The following is a 24292-nucleotide window of genomic DNA, read 5'->3' as shown; positions in this document are numbered from 1 at the left end:
TATTAAATGTCATTCTGTTGTTTTCTGCCCAGCACTCCAGCCTATCAAGATGACTTTGAATTCTGTTTCTGTCTTCCAGGGTATTAGCTATCCTGCCCAATTTTGTGTCATCTGCAAATTTGATCAGCATTCCCTGCACCTTCTCATCCAAGTCATTAATAAAAACGTTGAAGAGCAGTGGGCCCAGGACTGAGCCCCGCGGTACCCCACTCATTACCTCTCCCCAGTTTGAGAAGATCCCATTGATAAGCACACTTTGTGTCCGATTTTGTAGCCAACTGTGGATCCACCACATAGTTGTTTCATATAACCTGTTTTTAGCTAGTTTGCTATTCAGGATATCATGGGGCACTTCATTGAAAGCGTTGCTGAAGTCAAGGTATATTATGTCCACAGCATTCCCACAGTTCCCAAGGGAAGTTACCTGATCAAAAAATGAGATCAGATTCGTTTGGCAGGATTTGATCTTGACAAATACATGTTGGCTTCGAGTAATCATTGCATTGCTTTCGAGGTGCTTACAGATGGATTGCTTTATCATCTGCTCCAGAATTTTCCCAGGGACCAATGTCAGACTGACTGGTCTGTAGTTCCTCCTTTTTGAAGATACGGGCAACATTAGCCCTTCTCCAATCATCTGGCACCTCACCCATCCTCCATGATTTCTCAAAGATAATAGACAGTGGTTCTGAGAGTTCTTCTGCCAGTTCCTTTGTTACTGTAGGATGCAGTTCATCTGGCCCTGGAGATTTGAACTCATTCAAAGTAATTAGGTGTTCCTTGACCATATGCCTACTGATCTCAAGCTGCAATCCTGCCCCTTCTGCCTGTACTTCACCTTTGCCAGGGGGCTTATAGACCCTCTTTCAGGAGAAGACTGAGCCAAAGTAGGAATTGGGCACTTCTGCCTTTTCCTTGTCATCTGTTATCATTTTGCCATCCTTATTTAATAGCTGAACCACCATTTCTTTCCTCTTCTTTTATTATGCACATATCTGAAGAAAGCCTTTTTGTTGCTTTTAGCATCCCTCGCTAATCTCAGCTTGTTCTCAGCTTTAGCCTTCCTGACGCCATCCCTGCAATTCTGTACTACCTGCCTGTACTCTTCCTTTGTAGCTTGGCCTTCCTTCCACTTCCTGTATGTGTCCTTTTTTGTTTTCAGGTCATCTCTAAGCTTTTTGTGAAGCCACATTGGCTTCTTCTGTTGTCTTCCGCCTTTTTTTCTTGTTGGAATTGTTTGTAATTGTACCTTGAGAATTTCCTTTTTTAAAAACTCCCACCCATCTTGGACTCCTTTTCTCATTAGAGTTGCTTGCCATGGGCCCTTACTTATCATTCTTCTGAGTTTATTAAAATTGGCTTTCCTAAAATCCAGGGTACACATTTGGCTACACTCTGCTTTTACATGTCAACCCCATTCACATTTATAGAGGGGTGGACGGGTAGTGGTGGTGGTGGAGGGCCTCAGTGTAACAGCAAAAGGATCCTGCAGGGGAGGGGTGCAGTTGGTTGCTCTCAGTTCTGGCTCTGAAGCTGGAAGTTGCCAGGAATGGAGAAAAGTGGCTGGAGCCATGGATTGTGGGAGAAATAAGGTGCAGGATGAGGGAGGACTGAGCACCCCTCTGCCACACACTCCTTTTATTGTTGGTCTATTTTTAAATTTATATCTTGCCTTTCCGCCAACTGGGGCTCAAGGCAACTAACAACAATAAAATGGTTAAAATTAGATCATCCTCCACCACCCTGCTTTATATGTGGAGGACATGTACATATACATATACATACATGCATATATATATATATATATATATATATACTTACTTACTTACTTATTTGATTTATTAGCTGCCCATCTGGCCGGCTACCCAGCCACTCTAGGTGGCATACAATACTAATATGTCTGGGTTGGCTCTGACTTCAAGCTACACCTTTCCTCACATGCAGCCTGCCAAGAACTGATCTCATGCCGGTGAATTACTTATTGAGGACCACCCGCACCCATTAAAAGCTTTTCTACACTAGGCATTTATTGTCCTCTCATGCTTTCTTACTCATAGTTGTTTACAGATCCTTTAGATGACGACATGATCCTCCAGTTTCGCTTGTGATTTTTAAGAGCATTCCCTGGTTTATTTTAGAGTGGGGAAAATGGGGCATTACTTCTGAAAGAAAAGGTAGTTTCCCACTTGTGTAATTGCATTATTCTGCTATAGCACAGTGCCACCTAGTGGTTATGTAGCTGAAAAGCAAGAAAGGAAAAGCTCTTCATGTAGAGCTCAGATCTCAATTCTGTGATGAAACTGAAAGTAGATTAAGTGATTAACAGCCTCGTGTAGAAAAGCTCTAAGAAACAACAACATTTTTCTGTCAAATCCTGTTCTCTAATCCAGACTTCTCCAACCTTTTGCCCTCCAGATATGTTGGGCAGCAACTTTCATCATCCCCTATAATCCTTAATGGTCAGGCTGGCTGGGGATGATGGGAATTGTATTCACACATATGGAGGGCATCAGGTGGGGGAAGGCTTCTCTAAGCACTTTAAGGCAAGACCACACTGGTAGACCCATTGACGGTAATCGGACCGCACACTTATAGTGACATGTACAGAGCTATGCCAGTTATAGAGGTTCTTATGAGATACATCTTGTGCTTCTGCTCCCAGACAGAAAAGAACATTTAATTTACACTTTCGCCCCCATCAAGTCAGCCACTGCTAACTATGCTCAAATGAGAACAAATTAAATCGGAGAGAGAGAGAGAGAGAGAGAGAGAGAGCGTCATTTGAGGCCATTGGAAAGGGAGAGAAAACAGGCCACCCACTGGTAACACCTTAATCACTGCTATTATACAGTGTTAACGGGAGTCAATTTAATACAAACTCCCCCCAGCCTTCTGCCCCAAGCTTTGTGAGATAGTGGGTCATCTGCACCAGAGCATTTACCCTAGAGCAGCTTTCCCCAATGTGGTGCCTGCCAGATTTGGACTTCAGCTCCCATCAACATGGCCAGTGGTAAGGGATGATGGAGTTGTAGTTCAAAATATCTGGAGGGCACAGGTTGGGGAAGGATGTCCTAGTGAAAATTTATTTATTTTATTGTAAGTGAAGAGTACATCACAATACGTCTTCCCAGTATAAGTATTTATGTGAATATGACCTGGTTCACCCATAATCGCAACCCACAGTATGGGTTATCATTGAATCTTGGGTTGTCATTGAATCTTGGGGTGCTGGATTGTGTGAACCCAGCCACACTAAGAAATCATGGTTTGTTAACCATGAACAACCCACCAAAGAGGAGCCATGGTTATTGTTGGGGTGTGAACTTTTGATTGTTCGTGATTAACAAACCATGCTTTGTTAGTGTAGCTGGTTTGACAGAATGCAACAACCCATGATTCAACAACAACCCATACTCAATCCACACTGTGGGTTGTTGTGTTGTGTGAACAACTTCATACTATGGGTTGTTTTTATGTGCCTACCAAGCCACTGACTTGCCTTTTAAATATTTATTTCTGTACCCATGAGGGCTACAGATTTGCTCTTAGTAGCCCCCCGCCCAGAATATGTTGGATACTCTCTTAGAAATAAAAATATGCCATAGTCTGTATCACAGGCATCTCCTGTGGCCCACTAACTAGCCCAGATCCCCAGCTTTCAAAGTAAAAAACAGTGCAAGTCTCTAGCCCTTGTAGAACCTGAGATATAAGACAAAATGTTCAGGCACTCTTCTGTCCAATGTTTTTGTGAGAATGAGCCTGCTTCCACCTTTCAGTATGTTTAGCCAATGAAGCCATAGTCATGACTGACAATTTGTGAGCAGCGTTAGCCAGAGAGATAAGGGCAGAGTGACAATTTTCTTCAGAAGGGACTTCCTGGTTCATTTGGAACCTGTTTTTGGTCTACCCTCATGGTTAGTGACCACAGTGGTGCAACTAGGCCTGGTGTGAGACCTTGCCCCAGGCCGGCTGGAGCTATAGCCTCTGACGCCGATTCTTAGTCAAAAGAGGAAGCTGTAGAGTGAGGCCCAGCCATGGGAAGCCACATGCCTGAGAATTCAATTCTACTAGATTCTGAATACTAGTTGCTATAAAAACTGTCTTTAAGTAGTCCAGGCTGATTTCTTTCAATTAAATTAATTAATTGGGAGGGGCTGTAGCTCAGTGGTACAGACAGGACTAGAAGAATTCCTGTCTGAAACCCTGGAGAGCAGCTACCAGTCAGTGTCAACAATACTGGGCTAGATGGACCAGTCAGTGGTCTGACTCAATATGTTCCTCTTTATAAATGTCCAGTAATTCCAGCCCTATTACGAACCACCCTGTCACTGTGGCTTAATTTCTGATGAACTAATAGCAAAGAATTGGAAAGGATCTACAGTTCTATCAATAATTGTGTGGTATAACTATCTTTGGAATATTGTGTTGGCTGAAAAACTAACTGAACAGATAAGGGCACAAAGGCAACAAAAAGAATCTGACACCTTCCATACAGTTGGTATAAATTTATTAATTTTATTAACAAAGAAGGTTCCCAGAGAAAACCACCAGCATGTCATGGGCAGACATGGAAAGATACATTTAGGGCACAATCCTATCAAGATAGGCGGCCACCTCCGAACTCGGAGGTGACCACCTATCCAAAGCAAGGCAGGAGAGGCATGGGGGGGATCGTTCCCACCGTGCCTCTCCTGCCCTGCTATTTTCCACTAAACAGCTGTTTTCGGGTGTCTAGCCGGAGCGGGGGGGGGGAGCGACTGGGAGAGGAGGCTGCTGTATGACACACTGGATGTGTCGTACACGCAGCTCCACTCTCCCCACCCCAGAACGCCCCTTTTCAGTCGCTCCGCGCTCCTCTTCCAAGGATGGGGCTTCTCTGCGCTGCCTTGGAGGCAGCACGGACATGGGGGGAAGTCAGTTTTCCAGGAACCGGCCTCAGACTGCGGGCTCCGAGGGTCGGATTCCAGAAAACAGCATATCCTATGGCCCTCTAGACAATGTCTAGTAGCCATAGGATTTCTCCCTCCGATAACTACAATTAAATCTTAAACCCCTGAGGAACTTCAGTGGATAAATATAAGGTTATTAATGTACTGAAATTCTTGTGATTCCTGTTAACTGTAATTGGATTTCCTATGTAATGGTTGTGTTTTGTTAGTTGAAAAAATTGTAATATTTGATATACCCATTAATTACATTGAAAACATGTGATTAAAATGCAATAAAAATAATTATAAAAAAAACCTAGGCAACCTAAACATATTGAGTTGAATGCATGCAGGTTTGTGACAAGAACATCACCACCCCTTTGGGTAGGGTATATAGTAAGTGGGGTAAACATACTTTGCTTCCAAAATATGTATGTTGCTATCTTAAATATGCAGCTCTGGACAGAAGCCTTTCAAAATGTGTTTTTAAAAATAAGAAAAAATAGTAATGTGATGGTCCAATATAATAAATATTGATGAATTTGGAGTATTTAAGGATTCAGAAATACACAGGCAAAGGATGTTCTAAAGACATTCAAAACAAGAACAGTGTTGTTTTATCCCACCCTCCCACGCTTGGGTTAATCCAAATTAATGTAGGCTCTGATTCAACAAAGTCCTTCCATGTATTTAATGCTAAACATGCTGGCACTCCCCCTCCCCATGGTTGACTAATTTAGCTTTTAAGGAGGTGCTAAAAACCACTCTGTTTCAATGGGATTGTGTGAGTGCCATTTACAGCAGTTATGAGAGAGAGAGAGAGAGAGAGAGAGAGAAGCAACTCATCTGCTAGGTTTGTTTCAGGATTTGAGAGAGGTTTGAAGTAGGATTGGGGCCAAGAAGCAGCATGCTTCCAACGACATCTAGAGGTTACCCGTGTAGGTAGGGTGAGCAGATGCAAGGGAAGACAGGACCCCTGTACTTTTCATATAGAAAGCGTGAGCTTGAGAAATACAGAGGTGAGAAAAACGGCACCTGCTGCTTTTCCTCCTTTTACACAAATATTAGAAATACAGTTTCAAAAACAAACCTCTTTGAATCCTACTCTTAAGTAAATAGCATCCTGATATCATTTTCATTATGCCGAGATAGTGGGGCTGTTAATACAACTAGGGATATTCCCAGTTTATGGAAACACAGGGCCGGCCAGCGATTCCCTCCAAGCAAGGCATTTCACTCCTTGCCCCCAGTTTTCTCTTTTTCTTTTCCGACTGACACTTTACATTTTTTGGCTGCTGAGGACGTTCAGTTCTCCCTGAGCATTGGGGTGGGGGGTGTTGCTCCCTTACATTTTTTTCTTTTTCTTTTTTTAAGAGTGGACTTCTGCAAACCTCAGAGTTCCAGGGACCATGCTGATAGCTCCTGCTTTTTTTTTTTTTCTCAGTGACTCTGTTTTGGCTGCAGTCCTGTCGGCACTCAACATCTGAGTTCCCTGTTGGAGGGAATGATATTGCTTTGCTGTGGCTCGCCTGGGCTGTTTAGTACTGCTGTGTGCGTGTGTTGTGGGATGGGGTGTGGGTTCTGTTCCTTTATGTTCGCCCAAACCTACAGGCTATCTTGAAATAACTCTCTGGGAAGCTCTGCTGGAGACCATCTGCATAAAGCACACAATAGCTGACATTTTGGTAATTAGCTGATTTGTTGTATGAATTTACTGTTTCCCGCAGCTTCGATCAAAGAGAGCTGGCGGCTGCTTTGTGGAGACAGCTGAGCCCCTTCATGATATTGCTGGGATTGTAATAATCAGAGGATATTCCTGATGCTGTCCCCTCCTGACTCTCCCTTAATTTCTTCATACTAACGTCCACTGCGTATATTCTTCTTTGTGTATTTGTATGCACACATCACCATTGCTGTTTTCAAATATGATCTTTTAGTTTAACTGTGCAGGAAGTCTGATGTCCAGATGAAGCCTTGGAAGATACCAGTTCTTATCATCTGAGTGTTATTAGGGCATCATCCACATAGTAGATTGAAAGATTATGGCAGAGATGGGCAACATGTAGTCCTCCAGATGTTTTGGCCTACATCTCTCATCATCGCGCACCATTGGCTGTATTGGCTATACCTGATGGGAGTTGTAGGCCAAAACATCTGGAGGGCCTCAAGTTGCCCATCCCTGATTTATGGTCATGCATCCAGTCCACATCTAATTTCCACATTGCGCTCCCACTCTGTGACCTCTTCCCATGCTGGCCACTTGCTTGTACTAAATAATCTACACTGCAGGCAACAGTGATTGCTAAACCAGTGCTATCTGCACAGCAAGAGTCATGCTCAGAATTCCATTCCCCAAATACCTCATTTACTTCCCACACGAGATTTAGTGCACAAGTGCTGTAATAAGAACATGCACATATAGGCTCTAACAGGCTGTAATCAATCAGGAAATAGATTTTGCGATCAGAAAGTCGAAAGCTCACTATGTGAGTACATATATTTTAGAAAAGGGGCAAATGAAATATTGGGAATTATTATGAAAGGGACTGAAAATAAACAGCAAAGATCATGGCATCATTATATAATTCACATTTAGAATAGGGGCTGAGGCCCAATGAACTACTTTAGGTTTATCCATAGGGTTGGCCTCTCCTTGTGGGATTCTTGACTTTTTCTTTGAACTGTAGACCCACTTGCCACATTGTAAGCTGCTTTTGAAACTCTTATCAGTTTAAAAAGACAACAGCTTGCCGTGCAGAATGGGAAACTGGTGTTACAATAGTTACTGGTGATACAAGCCTGAAGCTGTCTTTGGCACATGAAAATAGTTGTAGTGTTCTTTGGATCCCAGCAAGTATGCTATTTTGTTACTCTGTCTTCAAAATGATGTAGCAGAGTTAAAGAAGGAGTGATGGGGGCAGCAAAGGGAGATTGAGGGTGTTTATGTTGAGCAATCACAATGACTTATCCACAGAATTTTATGGGGGGTCCAGATGTTGTCGTTTTCCATTTGTAACCCTCTCATACTTTCTCACCGCTTCTTCTGTCTTTTTTTCTTACCACAAAACATTAGTTAAGGTCTTTGTTATTGAAGGAGGGCTTAAACAGCTGGAGCATCTTCTTTTTTTTAAGGTTAGGAAGAAAATATAACTAAAAGATAATTATAGAAGCATATGAAATTATGAACACTCTCTTTCAACACTAGAATGTTTTTTTGTGTGGGGGTCGTCAAATGAAAGGGAACAACAGATTCAGGACAAGCAAAACTACGTTCTTCATCTCACAATAAAACAATGGATGTATGGAATTCAATGGCACCAGGTGTTATGAAGGCTTGTAAAGAAGGTTCAACAAATTCACAGAAGTTGCCTGTATCGTCTTTCAGCTTGCACGTTTGCCACAGAACTGCGAAAGAGGAGCAAGGCTGAGTGGAATTTCAAGGGAGTGCTGCAGCAGACAAAGAGAGATGAGAAGTGAGACAATGACTGTAACATCCATTATAAAGAGACACTGACATCATCCAATTCTGGCGGTTTTAAAATTTTCTCTTAAAAATGAAATATCAGCTCTATATGGGAATACTGTTCAGTTCACCAAATTACAAGGAAATTGTGCATTTTTCTGAGTTCATGTTCTTGGCAGGCAAAAGTCCAGTGTAATCTGTCACCAAGAGATCCACAGCTAAGATATATTTGTGCAAAACTGAGAACTGTGTCTGCTATGGCACCAGTGGAATAAGCTGTGACGCAGAGAAGCATGTGAGGAGATCTGAAAATGTGGACCAGTCTTTTACTGCTGTTCCTGAATTGCAGCCTTCCATCCTTCTGTATCCCCTTCATGGATCACTGCCTTGTTGTGGCGAAGGGGCTTGCGTAACTCAGTGAAGCCATAAGCTATGCCGTGCAAGGCCACCCAAGATGGACAGGTCATGGCAGAGAGTTCTGACAAAATATGGTCCACTGGAGAAGGAAATGGCAACCCACTCCAGTATTCTTGCCAAGAAAACCCCATGGAACGTATCACAAGGCTAAAAGAGATGATGCCGGAAGATGAGCCCCTCAGGTTGGACGGTGTCCAATATACTACTGGGGAAGAGCAGAGGGAATTTCCAAGTAGCGCCAGAAAGAGTGAAGCGGCTGGGCCAAACCGAAAGGACACTCAGGTGTGGATGTGTCTGGTGGTGAAAAGAAAATCCGATGCTGTAAAGAACAATATTGTTTAGGAACCTGGAATGTCAGATCAATGAATCAAGGTAAGCTGGAGGTGGTCCAACATGAGATGGCAAGATTTGAACATTGACATTTTCGGAATCAGTGAACTAAAATGGACAGGCATGGGCGAATTTAATTCAGGTGACCATCATATCTACTATTGTAGGCAAGAATCCCTTAGAAGAAATGGAGTAGCACTCATAGTCAACAAAAGGGTGGGAAAAGCAGTACTGGGGTACAATCTTAAAAATGATAGAAAGATCTCAGTATGAATCCAAGGCAAACCATTCAACATCACAGTAATTCAAGTCTATGCCCCAACCACTGAGGCCGAAGAAGCTGAGGTTGATTGGTTCTATGAAGACCTCCAACACCTTCTAGAACTAACACCAAAAAAAGATGTCCTCTTCATCATAGGGGATTGGAATGCTAAAGTGGGAAGTCAAGAAATCACCGGGATAACAGGCAAGCATGGTCTTGGTGTACAAAATGAAGCAGGACAAAGGCTAATGGAGTTTTGCCGAGAGAACACGCTGATCATAGCAAACACTCTTTTCCAACAGCACAAGAAGCAACCCTACACATGGACACCACCAGATGGCCAATATCGAAATCAGATTGATTATGTCCTTTGCAGCCAAAGATGGAGAAGCTCTATACAGTCAGTAAAAACAAGACCTGGAACTGACTATGGCTCAGATCATGAGCTTCTTATTGCAAAATTTTGGCTTAAATTGAAGAACATAGGGAAAACCACTAAACCATTCATGCATGACCTAAATCATATCCTTTATGAATATACAGTGGAGGTGACGAATAGATTTAAGGGATTAGACCTGATAGACAGAGTGCCTGAGGAACTATGGACGGAGGTCCGTAACATTGTTCAGGAGGCAGCAACTCAATCCATCCCCAAGAAAAAGAAATGCAAGAAAGCCAAGTGGCTGTCTGATGAGGCTTTACAAGTAGCTGAGGAAAGAAGGGAAGCGAAAAGCAAGGGAGAAAGGGGAAGACACATCCAACTGAATGGAGATTTCCAGAGAATAGCAAGGAGAGACAAGAAGGCCTTCTTAAATGAACAATGCAAAGAAATCGAGGAAAACAACAGAATGGGAAAGACTAGAGATCTCTTCAAGAAAATCGAAGATCTCAAGGGAACGTTTTGTGCAAAGACGGGCATGATAAAGGACAAAGAAGGCAGGGACCTAACAGAAGCAGATGAGATTAAGAAGAGATGGAAAGAACACACAGAAGAACTACACAGGAAAGATCTGAATGTCCCTGATAGCCATGATAGTGCGCTCACTGAACTTGAGCCGGACATCCTTGAGAGTGAAGTCAAGTGGGCCTTAGGAAGCATTAGTAACAACAAAGCTAGCGGAGATGACAGTATTCCAGCTGAGCTATTTAAAATCCTAAAAGATGATGCTGTTAAAGTGCTGCACTCAATATGCCAACACATTTGGAACACTCAACAGCGGCCACAAGACTGGAAAAGGTCAGTTACATTCGAATTCCAAAGAAGGGCAATGCCAAAGAGTGTTTAAAGTACCGTACAATTGCGCTCATTTCACATGCCAGCAAGGTGATGCTCAAAATCCTACAAGCTAGGCTTCAGCAGTATGCGAACCGAGAACTACCGGAACTACAAGCTGGGTTTCGTAGAGGCAGAGGAACTAGAGATCAAATCACCAATATTCGCTGGATCATGGGGAAAGCAAGAGAATTCCAGAAAAATGTCTATTTCTGCTTCATTGACTACGCTAAAGCCTTTGATTGTGTGGATCACAACATACTGTGGCAAATTCTGAAAGAGATGGGAGTACCAGACCACCTTACCTGTCTCCTGAGAAACCTGTACGAGGGTCAAGAAGCAACAGTAAGAACCGGACATGGAACAACCAATTGGTTCAAAATTGGGAAAGGAGTACGACAAGGCTGTATATTGTCGCCCTGCTTATTTAACTTATATGCAGAGTACATCATGAGAAACGCCGGGTTGGATGAATCACAGGTCGGAATTAAGATTGCCAGGAGAATTATCAACAACCTCAGATACGCAGACGATACCACCCTAATGGCAGAAAGCGAAGAGGATCTAAAGAGCCTCTTGTTGAGGGTGAAAGTGGACAGTAACATTAAAAAAACTAAGATCATGGCATCTGGCCCCATCACTTCCTGGCATATAGAGGGGGAAGAAATGGAAGCAGTGACACATTTTATTTTCTTGGGCTCCAAGATCACCGCAGACGGTGACTGTAGCCATGAAATGAAAAGACGCTTGCTCCTTGGGAGGAAAGCTATGGCAAACCTAGACAGCACAGTCAGAAGCAGAGACATCACCTTGCCGACAGAGGTTCGTATAATCAAAGCTATGGTTTTCCCAGTAGCAACATATGGCTGTGAGAGCTGGACTATAAGGATGGCTGAGCGCCGAAGAATTGATGCTTTCGAACTGTGGTGCTGGAGAAGACTCTTACGAGTCCCCTGGACTGCAAGGAGGTCAAATCAGTCAGTCCTAAAGGAAATCAACCCTGAGTGCTCATTGGAAGGACAAATACTGAAGCTGAAGCTCAAATATTTTGGCCACCTAATGCGAAGAGAAAACTCCCTGGAAAAGACCCTGATGCTGGGAAAGATTGAAGGCAAAAGGGGAGGGCAGAGGATGAGATGGCTAGATAGCATCACTGATGCAATTAATATGAACTTGAGCACACTCCGGAAGAGAGCGCAGGACAGGAAGGCCTGGCGTGCTATGGTCCATGAGGTTACGAAGAGTCGGACATGACTTAACGACTGAACAACAACGATCCTTCTGTATGTGCTAACAGTTGAGAATCCAAGCAAGAGAGACATAGGTTTCTCCTTCTGATCTGGAAGTCTTTGCCCTTCTTGTTCTCAGTGCCATAAGGAATGAAAAGAGACTAAGACCAGAATGGATTTTTAAAGATACTTGTAGAAATTGTAATATTTGCATTCATTCAGGGAGTCTTGAATGCATACAAAAAGCAACAATATATAAAATGCTTCAAAGTGGCATGTTCGAAAATTGAACAGTGAAATATTCTTGTGTTCCGTACATTCTAATCTACGCATCTCCTGTTTGCTTCATGTGGCATAGTAGCTGTCTTACATGGTTTGGATGTGGAAAATGTAGGTTCAGTTCCCTATAAAACATGATGCTAATGAATGGCTTCAGGCGGAGATCTAATTCTGAGCCTTCCCTACCTTAGAGGATTGTTGCATAGATAACGTGAAAGAAAGCTAACGGGATCTTAAGGAAATTCACTAATCTGAGCAGCCAGGTATAGTTCAAATCTGACATCTTGACAGGTCTGCTTGCAAGACCTTAGATATGAGCTATCTTCCAGCTTCAAATATAGTAGCTGTATAGTTTGCTGAGGAGCTGGGCTGCCCTTTGTGTGTGTGTGTGATTCGGGATAGGAGAATGAGCAATGCTCAAGCCTTTTTTGAAGCAAGCACCCAAATGCATACTTTCCCCCATTGACTAAAGCATGAAAATGCTTTTTCTTTCTTTTCAAAATGCACATTTAAAAAGGGCACATTTTTATTGCAAATGCATTGTTCAAACGTGATCGATAGCTCGGGAATATCTGAGCTTTGGCTGGAAAATATGCTCCTGTTGGCATATGTGTTTGGGGTTGTGAACAGGCCAAGTTCTGACAATGTAAGTGGAACAAAATTCTCATGCATCCCTGTGTGATGCTTTGATATAGCTTGTCCATGGTCCTCATTAATTTACTTTGTTTTGTTTCTAAGATTTACATACCGCCAATCTGCAAAGTTTCCAGGGCAGTTTACAAGAAACAAGATAAGATATGTGAAATATAACATGTTTTAATAATACATTTAAAAGCCTCGGAGAATGATGGTAACACTATGAAACTGACTATAACACTGAACATCAAACACTTAAAAACCTGGTCAGAAGAAAGGTAAAGTCAGGAGTTTCCTTTTCAAGCTGGAAAGGAGTGTAACTCAAAAGCTCACATCTAGCACTTTGAGTGTTGTTTGATCTGATAAAGATGTTGCTCTACTTGCTCTGTGTTTCTCCATTGGCTTGCATGCTATTCAGTTATTACTTGGTTCATGCTGCTTTTGCTTTGATGGGCACACTCACCAACTTGATACCCCTAGGCAGTTTCCCTAGCAACTGCCACTCTTTACGCAGAAGGCTTATAATTAATTTAGGACCCAGGGACGAACAAAGACATCAGGAAAGAGTTTTGTTTGGTTTATTCCCTCTGGCCTTTACAGAATATATTGTTATAGATACAGTTAATTCTCTAGCACTGCTGCATGCATGAAGGAGACCACTTTATCCAGGGCAGATGTGCAAGAAATTAAGTGACTTGTTAGATATGAACAGTTGTATATGGCAAACCTGGGAGGGTTTAAAAAAAAAAAATTCATCCATCGTCCTTCATTAGATCTACACATTAACTTAATTTGACCCAGGTTTAAAAGCCAACAACACACGCAGACCAATGTGTTAGCAAATAGCATATAACATTATCAGTGTATAGACAAAAGTGGTTAGACATCCACCTTATTTTATAGTATGTATTCATATTATTTATTGGTGTTATGATTAGTTAGATTTGTATTCTGCCTTTTCATCAAATGGCACTCCAGGTGGCTAATTTCTGCCCCATTATTTCCTCATAACACAGTGTCTGCATGGAATTCTCTGCCACAAACATCACAGATCTTTGGTGTATCCCATATATTCCATATACCATGTGTTATTATTGTGTGATGCAAACAACTTGCAAATCATTCAGGTCTTTTTATGCATATTATGTCTGGAGCAGTAAGAGACATTGGAACTGGGTTCTTAAAAGTACCTGATACTGGTCTCTTCTCACCCATCAGAGTTAAATTTGGAGTGGCAGCCTAATTACTTTTGTCTTCCTTGAGCACCATTGAATAAATACTCAATGCATTAAGAACATAAGAAGAGCCATGCTGGATCTGACCAAGGGCCCATATAGTCCAGCATTCTGTTCACAGAGTGGACAACCAGCTGCCCACAGGAAACCCACAAGCAGTACATGAGAGCGACAGCACTGTCCCACCCATGTTCCCTAGCAACTGGTGTACATAGGCATACTGCCTCTGATACTAGTTAGCATATAGCCATCAGGATAAGTAGGCATGGATAGCCTTGTCCTCCATGACACATGACACAAAAAGGCACATACTGCGCTGATTTTAAAACATTTGAATATCAGTTGTGAGGCTCTTGTTACTGTCAATAGTGTTGTGTACTGGGCACCTCTGAAATCTGAGACAATGAGGGCCAGTACAGACAAACTCTGGGGCAAACATCCAGTGCTGGCTCCAGATTTGAGAGCCCTTGGGCAAGACAACATCAGTGCCCCGCCCCACCCCCAGTGAGTCTATCTTCTCACCCATTGTCACCGGGTGCCCCTCATCCTCTTTATCATCATTCCTACCACTTGCCTTGACAGGCAGAGAGCTGGTGAGCAAGTGGGCAGTGGTATCTATGCTCCTTCTCACCACCACAGTTACTGGCAGTAAAAGTGTTAAGCTAAAATATGCTGGTATTTTTGCCCAATGCCATTTGCCTTTGGCCCCACCCACCACTGGAATGCAGCCCCCAAGAGCTTCTCCAAAATGGAATTCAGCTCTTGGGCTGAAAGAGGTTCTGCACTCCTGATGTATATGAATCCAAGTTGGGGGAAAGCGGGGTTGTGTTGACTGACATGAGCATCAGATAACCACTATTACTGGCTTGTTTGTGCCTATTCCATCCGTGTTCGCTGGTGAGGCATGGGCATTGAGGGCTACCATTATCATCCCAGTTTCTGTGTTTCACATTGGCGTTGATTTATCTGCTAGGACTCTGTATATAAAACCAGAGGAACATTTTAGCCCTGTTGCCTTTGGGGATGCTGCGTGCTAGGGGTGAACAAGATAAAGGCGAAGGAAGGCTGTATCTGGCCCTGGGGTTGGAGATTTATCTGGGGAAATGGGAGCGTGAACTGTGAAGAGGTAGTGCTACCAACATTTTTAGCTGCTAGCCTGCCCATAATAACTCCTGCTGATTGAATTCTAACATGTTACATATCGCTCCTGTAGTCCTGAATGTGACAATAACACAGACATCTTTTGCTTTCAGATATTGCCAGCCTTGCATGCCATCCTCTGCATAATTTACAGCTTTTTTGCTTCACTTCCCAAAGAACTAACCTCCTCTTGGCACAGCTGAGCCTGCATGATTGAAACTCTTCTAATTTGAATTGTACATCAGCTGCCTGTTAAGCATATAATTCTTCACTCAGCTCTGCCTTCTTATTCTGAAAGGTCATTTGAATGACGCTTAAAATTATGGAATTGTTATTTTTAGCCTTGCCACTATTCCATGCGTGTGCCTCTGTTTGCTGTGCCTCTCTTATTTTAAAATGCAATAAACAACTAAAAGAAGAATGACAGAGCAAGCCAGTCTCAGTTTTTAGATTGCCACGGTAACATTCTCAACATCAGAGGAGAAATATGGTACAGAATTCCAAAGTGGGTATATGTTGCATTTGTAGGCAAATTTCAAGTGTTTCGATGACTCTCAACTGAAATCTCAGTTACTGGCTTTGTTGATCCTTACAATTGCTTCTAGAATCAAAGGGCTGGATGGGTTGTTGTTGCTGTTGTTGTTGTTATTTCTTCATTTCTATACATTATTTGTTCATTTCTCAACCACCCAATAGCTGAATCTCTCGGGGGTTCACAACAATTCACAAAAATCACACACCATAGAACATTATCAAAATGAATGACTGGTTGATCCATACTCCCACACTGAGACGTTTCACAGGACCTAACCTATTCCTACCCAGCTTTCCCAGGTTTTCTATTTCAGACCCTTTAACTGGCAATACTGTGGATTGAACCTGGGACCATATGCACACAGAACATGTGCTTTGCCAGTAAGCTATGAATTGTCCTGCAGCAAGTCCATTGCCCGATGCTCTACTCTTACGCAGAGGGAAATGCACGCTTGTTCCCCCTAGGTCAGTGATCTTCACTACAAGCCCCGAGGGCCAGTGGCAGCTCCCTATCACCTATCAAGTGCAGCTTTCCACATTCTCTCTCTTTTTACAGTAGTTTCTCACTCTCAGCAGGGTCTCTCTTGCCTTGCCTTGTTGCTTGCTATAGCAATGGCCAGTCTGCTATGATCTGGACTACCAGAAGAGACTTCAGGGCTTGTCAGCAATAAGGGGGTGGGAGAGGAGAATGCTGGTGCAATCAGTCAATAAGCTATGGTAAGGGATGAGCCCAAGAGGCAAAGAGCAGTGTGACGGGCTAGCTGCTGTCGTTCACTGTGCAGGCACTGGAGGTGGAAGAGAAATTGAATTGGTCTGAGAGTTTCTTTGTCATCCTCTGTAACAATGTCATCACAACAAAATTGCCCACGTCCCCTCTCCTTCCTGGGGCGAATTCAAAGTGGTGTACTGAGAGCTGGGGGGGGGGGGATGGATCCATATAGAGTTTGACCCTTGATGGTGAAACAGTTGGGTGACAACCTTACCATGTGGGAAGCTGCAAAGCAATTATGCTTGCCTTTTAGATGTTGATAATATCCTTTGCTAAGTCAGTCTCAGTCAGAAGCTTTTTATTTTTCAAAAACAAGAAAAAAAGAATATTTTCTCTGTTAAATATTAACAAGTGTTTAAGAATTTCAAAATGTATAGATTCAGAAAGATAATATTTTTATTCAAAAATATATAAAAAATAGAATGGCGGGGGAGAATAAAATTGTGGTAAAGGAATCTAGAAGATGTCATTTATACATGTGTTTAAGGAGGCAATCCTATGCATGTTTAGACAGAAAAAAAGTCCTGCAACTCCCAGCAGTCCCCAGCCAGCATGGTTTAAGATTACACCCTAAGAGTACAGTACAATCCTGTGCATGTCTACTCAGAGGCAAGTCTGTCTGAGTTCAGTGGGATTTACTCCTAGGTAAGACTGTAAAGCAGGAATGGGGAAACTTTTTCCCTCAAGGGGAGCATTCCCTCAGGGGTAATCTGTCAGGGGCTGCATGCTGACAGTGGGCGGAGCCAGGGGCTGCATGCTGACAGTGGGCGGAGCCAGGGGCTGCATGCTGACAGTGGGCGGAGCCAGAGCCACTCTACACACAAACGTACTCCCCCCCAGCCTAACCTCCTATCCATTCATTCACAAAGACACAGAATTTCAAAACCACTGACCAGCAGTAGCCAGCAGTAGTTTTGTATTAACTATCTCATCCTGGAAACAAGCCAAGGTCCTAATTTTACTTCACCCTTTTAGTACAACAGAACAACAAGCCTACTGTTCTAGGAAGTGAAAGTAATTCCTTTCTGACTTTAGTGTTATGCAAACACACACTGCAGAAGCCTACCAATTTCTTACCAGATAGCCAGGAAGCCTCCACTTTCCCCCCACAAGCCATAAAACCAGGTAAAAAAAGAAAACAACTATTACTATTTATTTGTAACAAATAACATCTGAAACTACATAGAAAGAGGAGAGAGACTGGTTTCACACAATCGAGGAAGGAAAAGAAAGCATTGTAGCTTGTTCTAGGGTTGTAGGGTGGCTTTTAACTCACCTGTGTCACGTACCCTTGCTGGGTTCAGATGACATGACAAACTGTGCCCAGCGAGAGTAATTGTGGTAATGATGCGGTGTATGACTGGCACGCACGGGGTGGAACAAAATAAGCTATAATGGCTTATTTTCCTTTCCTGATCATGCAAACCCAGCCAGAGAGGAGGTGGGGGGAGGGGAGGATTGCAGCTGAAAATACAGAGAGAGAGAGAGAGAGAGTGGAAGGAATTATTGGTGAGGGAGAGAGAGCACCCTCATGGCCTGTGGGATGACCTCTGCCTGGAGTGGGACAGGGGAAGTGTGACCCTGTTGATTCTCCTGTACCTCTCAGTGGCTTTCAATACCATCGACCATGGTATCCTTCTGGATAGGCTGTCTGGGTTGGGAGATGGAGGCACTACGATGCAGTGGTTCCGCTCCTACTTGGATTGCCAATTCCAGAAGGTGGTGCTGGGGATTATTGTTCTGCGCCATGGCAATTATGCCATGGGATTCCACAGTTCTCCATTTTATCCCCTATGCTGTTCAACATCTACATGAAACCTCTGGGGGAGGTAATCTGGAGGTGTGGGCTGAGGTGCCATCAATATGCGGATGGCACCCAGCTCTACCTCTCTTTTTCATCACACTCAGGTGAGGCAGTGGCTGTTCTGAATTAGTTCCTGGGCATGGTAATGGACTGGATGAGGGCCAATAAACAGACTCAGTCCAGACAAGACAGAGGTACTGTTAGTGGGTGGTTTGTCTGCCCAGCTAGGTGATGTTCAACCTGTTCTAGAGGGGGTTGCACTCCCCCTAAAGGATCAGGTTCATAGTTTGGAGGTGCTCTTGGACCCAGAACAGTCACTTGAGGCACAGGTAAACTCAGTGCCACGGAGCACTTTTTATCAGCTTAGGCTGGTATACCAACTACGCCCTTAACTGGACAGAGGTAGCCTAGCTACAATTATCCGTGCTCTGATAACCTCTCATCTGGATTACTGCAATGTATTATATGTAGAGCTGCCTTTGAAAATGGTCCGGAAACTTCAGCTAGTCCAAAACAGGGCAGCAAGATTGTTAACAGGGACTGGCCGCCAGTCCATTTCCAGACCCGATTCTAAGCGCTGGTATTAACATTCAAAGCCCTTAACAGCTTGAGGCCAGGTTATCTGAAGGATTGCCTCCTCGCATATGTACCTGCCCAGACCCTAAGATCATCCTCAGCAGTCCTTCTCTGTGAACCCCTGCCAAAGGAAGTGAGGCAGGTGGCTACCAGGAGGAAGAGGGCCTTTTCTGCTGTGGCAGGCTGGCTGTGAAATGAGCTCCCAAGAGAGGTTTGCCTGGTGCCTACGTTGTATGCCTCCTGGTGCCAGGTGAAGACCTTTTTATTCTTCCAGTATTTTAACATTTTAGCTTCCAAGTCTTTTAGCTTTGGTGTTTTAAATCTGTATTTTAAATCTCTGCATTGCTGCTATGATTTATACTGTTATATGGGGTTTTAAGCTTTCATATTTTATATTGTTTCATTCTGCGCTTTGTAGTTTTAATTTTGTGAACTGCCTGGAGAGCTCTGGCTGTTGAGCGGTATAGGAATGAATGAATGAATGAATGAATGAATGAAAAATTAAAAATAAGCCTCTTCTATGAGAAACTGTTAGAGACAGCCAGCCAGTTGTTGTGGACTTGATAGCATTCCAGCAGAAGATTAAGGGTGAGTGGCTTACATTAAGGACACTCTGCCATTTGCTGCTTCTGACGTGTGTGGGAGACTCATCATAGCTGTGTCTGTAACTAACCAAAGTAATTGATGCACATATCCACTGACCTCCCCGTGTTTACTGTCATCTACGTTTAGCAATTACCTCAGAGTCCTTTACATCAAGGCTCAGTGTTAATGGCCCTTCTGTGGTCTAAGTAAATGGAGGGACCTCTTTTTAACACTAGTTAGGATTTCATGCTAGAGAGGGCAAAGCTCTGCTATACATTCATTCCACATCTTTCTACCAGGGCAGCACTGCATGAATGTTTTGGGCCTGTTTTGCCTCTGAATAGCATACCAGGCCATTTCTCACTAATTCTGTAAATGGACATATTAATTGCAGATGGATATACTAACTCTTCTCCATAAGTTCACTGCTCTGTGTGACAGAGAGCACCACACAGAAACAGACTAAGTCTAATGTGCATGTATAATAATAAGTAGTAGTGCCTACATTGTACTGCTGTAGAAAATGATTTTTAAAAAAGCGTTCCTGCCTGCTGGCATATAATCTAAAAAATCATAGTTTACACTATGCCCCAAGGCCCTGGAATAATCTCCCATGTAAGGTCAGGAGCTGCTCCCTTTCATAAGGGATGTAAAATCCCTTTATTCTGGACAGCATTTCACTGCTGACTAATTTGTAGGCTATTATTTAGCTGAGTGGTTGATACTGAAAAAAAGAAAGAAAAACATCGTTGTTTAAGGCTTGTTTTATTGTGTTTTTATGTAAGCTGCTTTGAGCATGGAAAAAAGCAGCATATAAATCATTTAAATAAAAATCAATATGTGATCCCATTATCATGTAATTGGGGGAGCTGCTGCAGCATAGTTCGATCTCACGTCACATGTGTGTGCACGTGCACATGTGTGTGGGCCCGTGGGAACATGTGGGATTTCCCCACACAAATGGCACCTTATAGATTTGTGCAGTCAGCCTCATCTATGTAGTCTCATGTTCCATGTGCATGTCCCTGCAGTGCAGGATTGCACCACACTAATGTCACTCTCATGGTGCTGGGCGTGCATGCTAAGAGCACCTGTATTGGCTGCCCTAGAATTTACATTGCTACCTTTAAAATCACAGGCTGCTTGCATTTTTTATAATTACGTACAGAAAGTGTATAATGTATATATGTTCCCACAGTACCTATATAATACATAACACTATCTGCATTCCATGATACAAGTCAATTGCTGGTGTTTAATAAAGCAGTACCTAATATTGGAACTTTGCCTTCCCACTGTATCTAGCAAGTGAGTGCAATAAAAAACCTTACGCAGATGTTTGATGTATGTGTGGGGAGGAAGAACCTGATTGCACCTGCCAGCTCTGCCCCTTTGGCACACTCGATGTCCACACATAGAGAAGGACATCTGCGTAGGGGTTGCTGCACATGGACCTAAACTGTGCAATTCCTACACTTCTTTGTATGTGGCATATTGATCATGTGATTTGTGCCTGTTCATGTAGGCCTCTGTACAGATGTTCTTCTCTATGTATAGACATCAGTTGTGTTGGGTGAAGGGGCCACCAGGCATGATCACAATCCCCTCCCCCCCCCCATATGTTTACTTAATGGCTCTCTTCATTGGGATTTTACACCTGAGGGAGTGGGGGGGTTCACATGTAACAAGAAGCTACGGAGAAGCCACCATGGGGGAATTTCCACGCAGGGCTTCTTGTTGCAGTGGTGGCTGCCATTTTGAATATTCAAGCTGTGGGGGGAGGGGCACACTGTAGCTTGTCATTGGATGCGAACCCGGCAAGGGTGGGTTGTTGGGGTGCTTGACAAGCCACCCACAATACTAAAACAGCCCATGGGTTCTGGGTGGCTTGTCAAGCACCCCAACAATCCACCCTCACTGGGTTTGCATGTAACAACAAGCTACCACGTACACCCACCAACAAAAAGTCCTACAGGAAAATTTCTCCACAGTGGTTTCTTATTATGTGCAAATTAGGTCAGTGTGTAATGTTGATATACTGATTAAAAACAATATATTTTTAACTGACATATTACATGAAAGCTTAAGATGTCTGTTTGGAGTTCTGAATCTTCAGCTGAATCATTAAATGTAACTCAGCAGCTATAGCACGTAATTGTTTTGTATGTTTTAACAGTCTGATTTTGTGCATGTTTATTCAGGAGTAAGCCACTGGCTTCAATGAAGCTTTTTCCCAAATAGGTCTGCTTAAATTGAATTTAATTATTTTTATGATGGATGATTTTAAACTATCTTCCGGGCTCTGCTGGACTGAAAAATGAATAAAACAATCAAATATGAAATGCTTTTACATAAGAAGGGACAGCAGCAGTGGCCTTGAAGTTGCCCATGAACTCTTAGTACCTGGGTGGCGATAGGCACACAGGTTACGTAGTCAGTCTTCCCCACTATGGTGAGATGTCTTGTATTTCTATTTATACTATAGTAATTATTTCTGTATCAGCATACCTCTACATAAATTAGCATTAGTAGATGTTATGCATATTGGTGTCCTCTCCTGTTTTGGGGTAATGTAATTCCTCTTTTGGGGCAATACATAAGTCAAGTCTGAGATGCCCTAAGTCTGAGATGCAGTTGGCCAGTTCACATGTTTCAGATGGACTCCTTGTGATGGGGTCTCATGGAGTGTGAGCTTCCCAGAAATGATCACTGGCAGAATGTGTGTTCAAAATCAGTGGATTGAATGGCTTCGTGTATTTGGATGCTTCAAGGCAAAAAACTCATTAATGCAATATGGAAATGCCGACTGCTGAGTGGTCATGTCATGTCATATGTTTTTTCCCCCTGTTTTTCCTAGCTATCATTAATCCAAAGCAGCCCAAGGAGACACCCAAAAGTTTCAGCTTTGACTATTCCTATTGGTCTCACACAACTGTAAGTAAGCACAAGGCCACAAATGGAAATGCGTTTGCTTTGGGGGTCCATTTTCTTTGGCTTAGCACTGGCCTTGAATTCTGAATCTATAGAAGGATGCTGCTAAATGAATATCCGGCTAAAAATAAATCAAGGCAATTATTCAGTAAATGATTTGAAACAGGACATAATTCTGAGGAATAATCACAAACAATTCATGAGCAAATAGCTGGAAAACTGTGACTCAGCTGCTTTGATATGTTTGTCCAGATGGGTTTCTGGGCCCTTGTACTAACCCCTCCCCCAATTATACTCCCAAATACTGGGAAGAGTTGTTGAGTACAGTATAAGATACCTTCAAAAGTATCAAAGCCACCTCAGTAAGACTCAAATACCTTGATTATTTATTTCAGTCATGATACATGAAAGATCTTTCTGAGGTTCACCATGTCATAACTTTGATCCAAGTGAATATAGACAAGGATTCCCCAATCTGGTGCTTTCCAGATGCGCTGGACTACAATTCTCAACATTCTTCAGCCAGCATGGGGGATAAATAATCAAGGCATAGCTGGCTGGGGGATGCTGGGAGTTGTAGTCCAACACATCTGGAGGGCACCAGATTGAGAAAGGCTGATATAAACCAATAGCCTTTCTCCACATCTAAGGATCTAGGCCATTCTTCTCCAGCTGGTGCCCTCTAGATGTTTTGTCTTCAACTCCCATCAGGCCAAGCCAACATGACTAATGATCAGGAATTCTGGGAGTTGTAGACCAAAATATCTGGTTGGAGAAGGCTGATCTAAGGCTGTAAAACAGAAGCCTTCCTTCTTCACCATCCAACACATCCTGATTGGCTGGCCAACTCTAACCATCTCCTGCAACTCAGCTTGGCACTGGTAATGGATTCAGCCAGACCTTTACATAACGAGGGAGGGAAGCTAAATATTTGGGAATTGCTGTCCTGGATGATAGCTTAGAGATAGCTCTCCTTCTCTTTGCCGCCTTAGCTGCAGTTGCTGCCTTTAGGTTGGCATCTCCCAGCCATTCCCACATTGCTATACCTTGATCTACAATGTAGAGGGAAACTGATCACATTTGTTATTCCCTGCTGAAAAGCTGCCATGGTCCTCAGAGTACATTTCATGGTGTATTTCACAGGCCTGATTCAGATTCACACATGCAAATGGTTGGTATGGGGTAACTTACAGTGCAATTGCTTGGAGGCTATTCCCAGAAATAAGCCATTTGTGTGAATCACTTGTTCCAGCAATATTCACAGAATCCCCTTGTGGTGACCTTCTTGATGTTTGCATGCATGACTTCCTCGAACACCAGATAGGACAGTAGAGGTAGGCAGAACTTTTGAACATTTGGAGTCTTCCAATAGGGGATGAACTACTCAAATCATTTTTTCCCAGCCTTGGAAGGCAGGACCCTGGAGCCTGTGAGAAGGTGGCTGGCTACCCAAACTCGGGGTTATACATTAAAGGGATTGGGCCTTGAGCATGAGGTCCCCTGAGTGCATCACAATATTACTAAGTCTGTGGTGAAGCCCAGGAAGCTCAGGGCTCATTATCAGTAACACAAGGTCACAGAATGAGTAGAGGCTTCCCTTTTGTCTTGGCAAAAGTCACTCCAAAATCATGGAAATACACTTTATTATTTACCTGAATTTTGCATTTATTAATTATATTTTAATCTGCTCCCAAACAAATGTTCTTGGGGTGGATTACAAATAGTTAATATAAACATGAACAGTGTGGGTTGCATCCAACGCCGTTCGCCTGCCCACCAATGGAACGGAACCTGCTGGCAGAGATTTCCCCTGCAGCCTCCTACATGCCCTCCAGATCTGCTCCAGAGGATTGGAGGACTCTCTGGAGCAGGTTTGGGATGGGCATGGGTGGGGTAGGGGA

General features: G+C 43.1%; 1 protein-coding gene across 1 annotated transcript in view; it reads left to right on the top strand.

The window, feature by feature from the left end:
* Positions 1 to 24292, top strand: part of KIF1A (kinesin family member 1A) — a 140071-nt gene that overhangs the window by 22017 nt on the left and 93762 nt on the right. The window contains exon 3 of the mRNA XM_084846837.1: positions 22318 to 22394. Within this exon, the coding sequence (XP_084702963.1) occupies positions 22318 to 22394 (77 nt within the window). The remainder of the gene's footprint in view (positions 1 to 22317; positions 22395 to 24292) is intronic.

The sequence above is a fragment of the Heloderma suspectum genome, chromosome 3, assembly GCF_057233095.1.
Source record: "Heloderma suspectum isolate Gila_16-S chromosome 3, 16-S_ref, whole genome shotgun sequence".
NCBI lineage: Eukaryota > Metazoa > Chordata > Lepidosauria > Squamata > Helodermatidae > Heloderma > Heloderma suspectum.
This window is presented reverse-complemented; position numbering and strand designations above follow the sequence as displayed.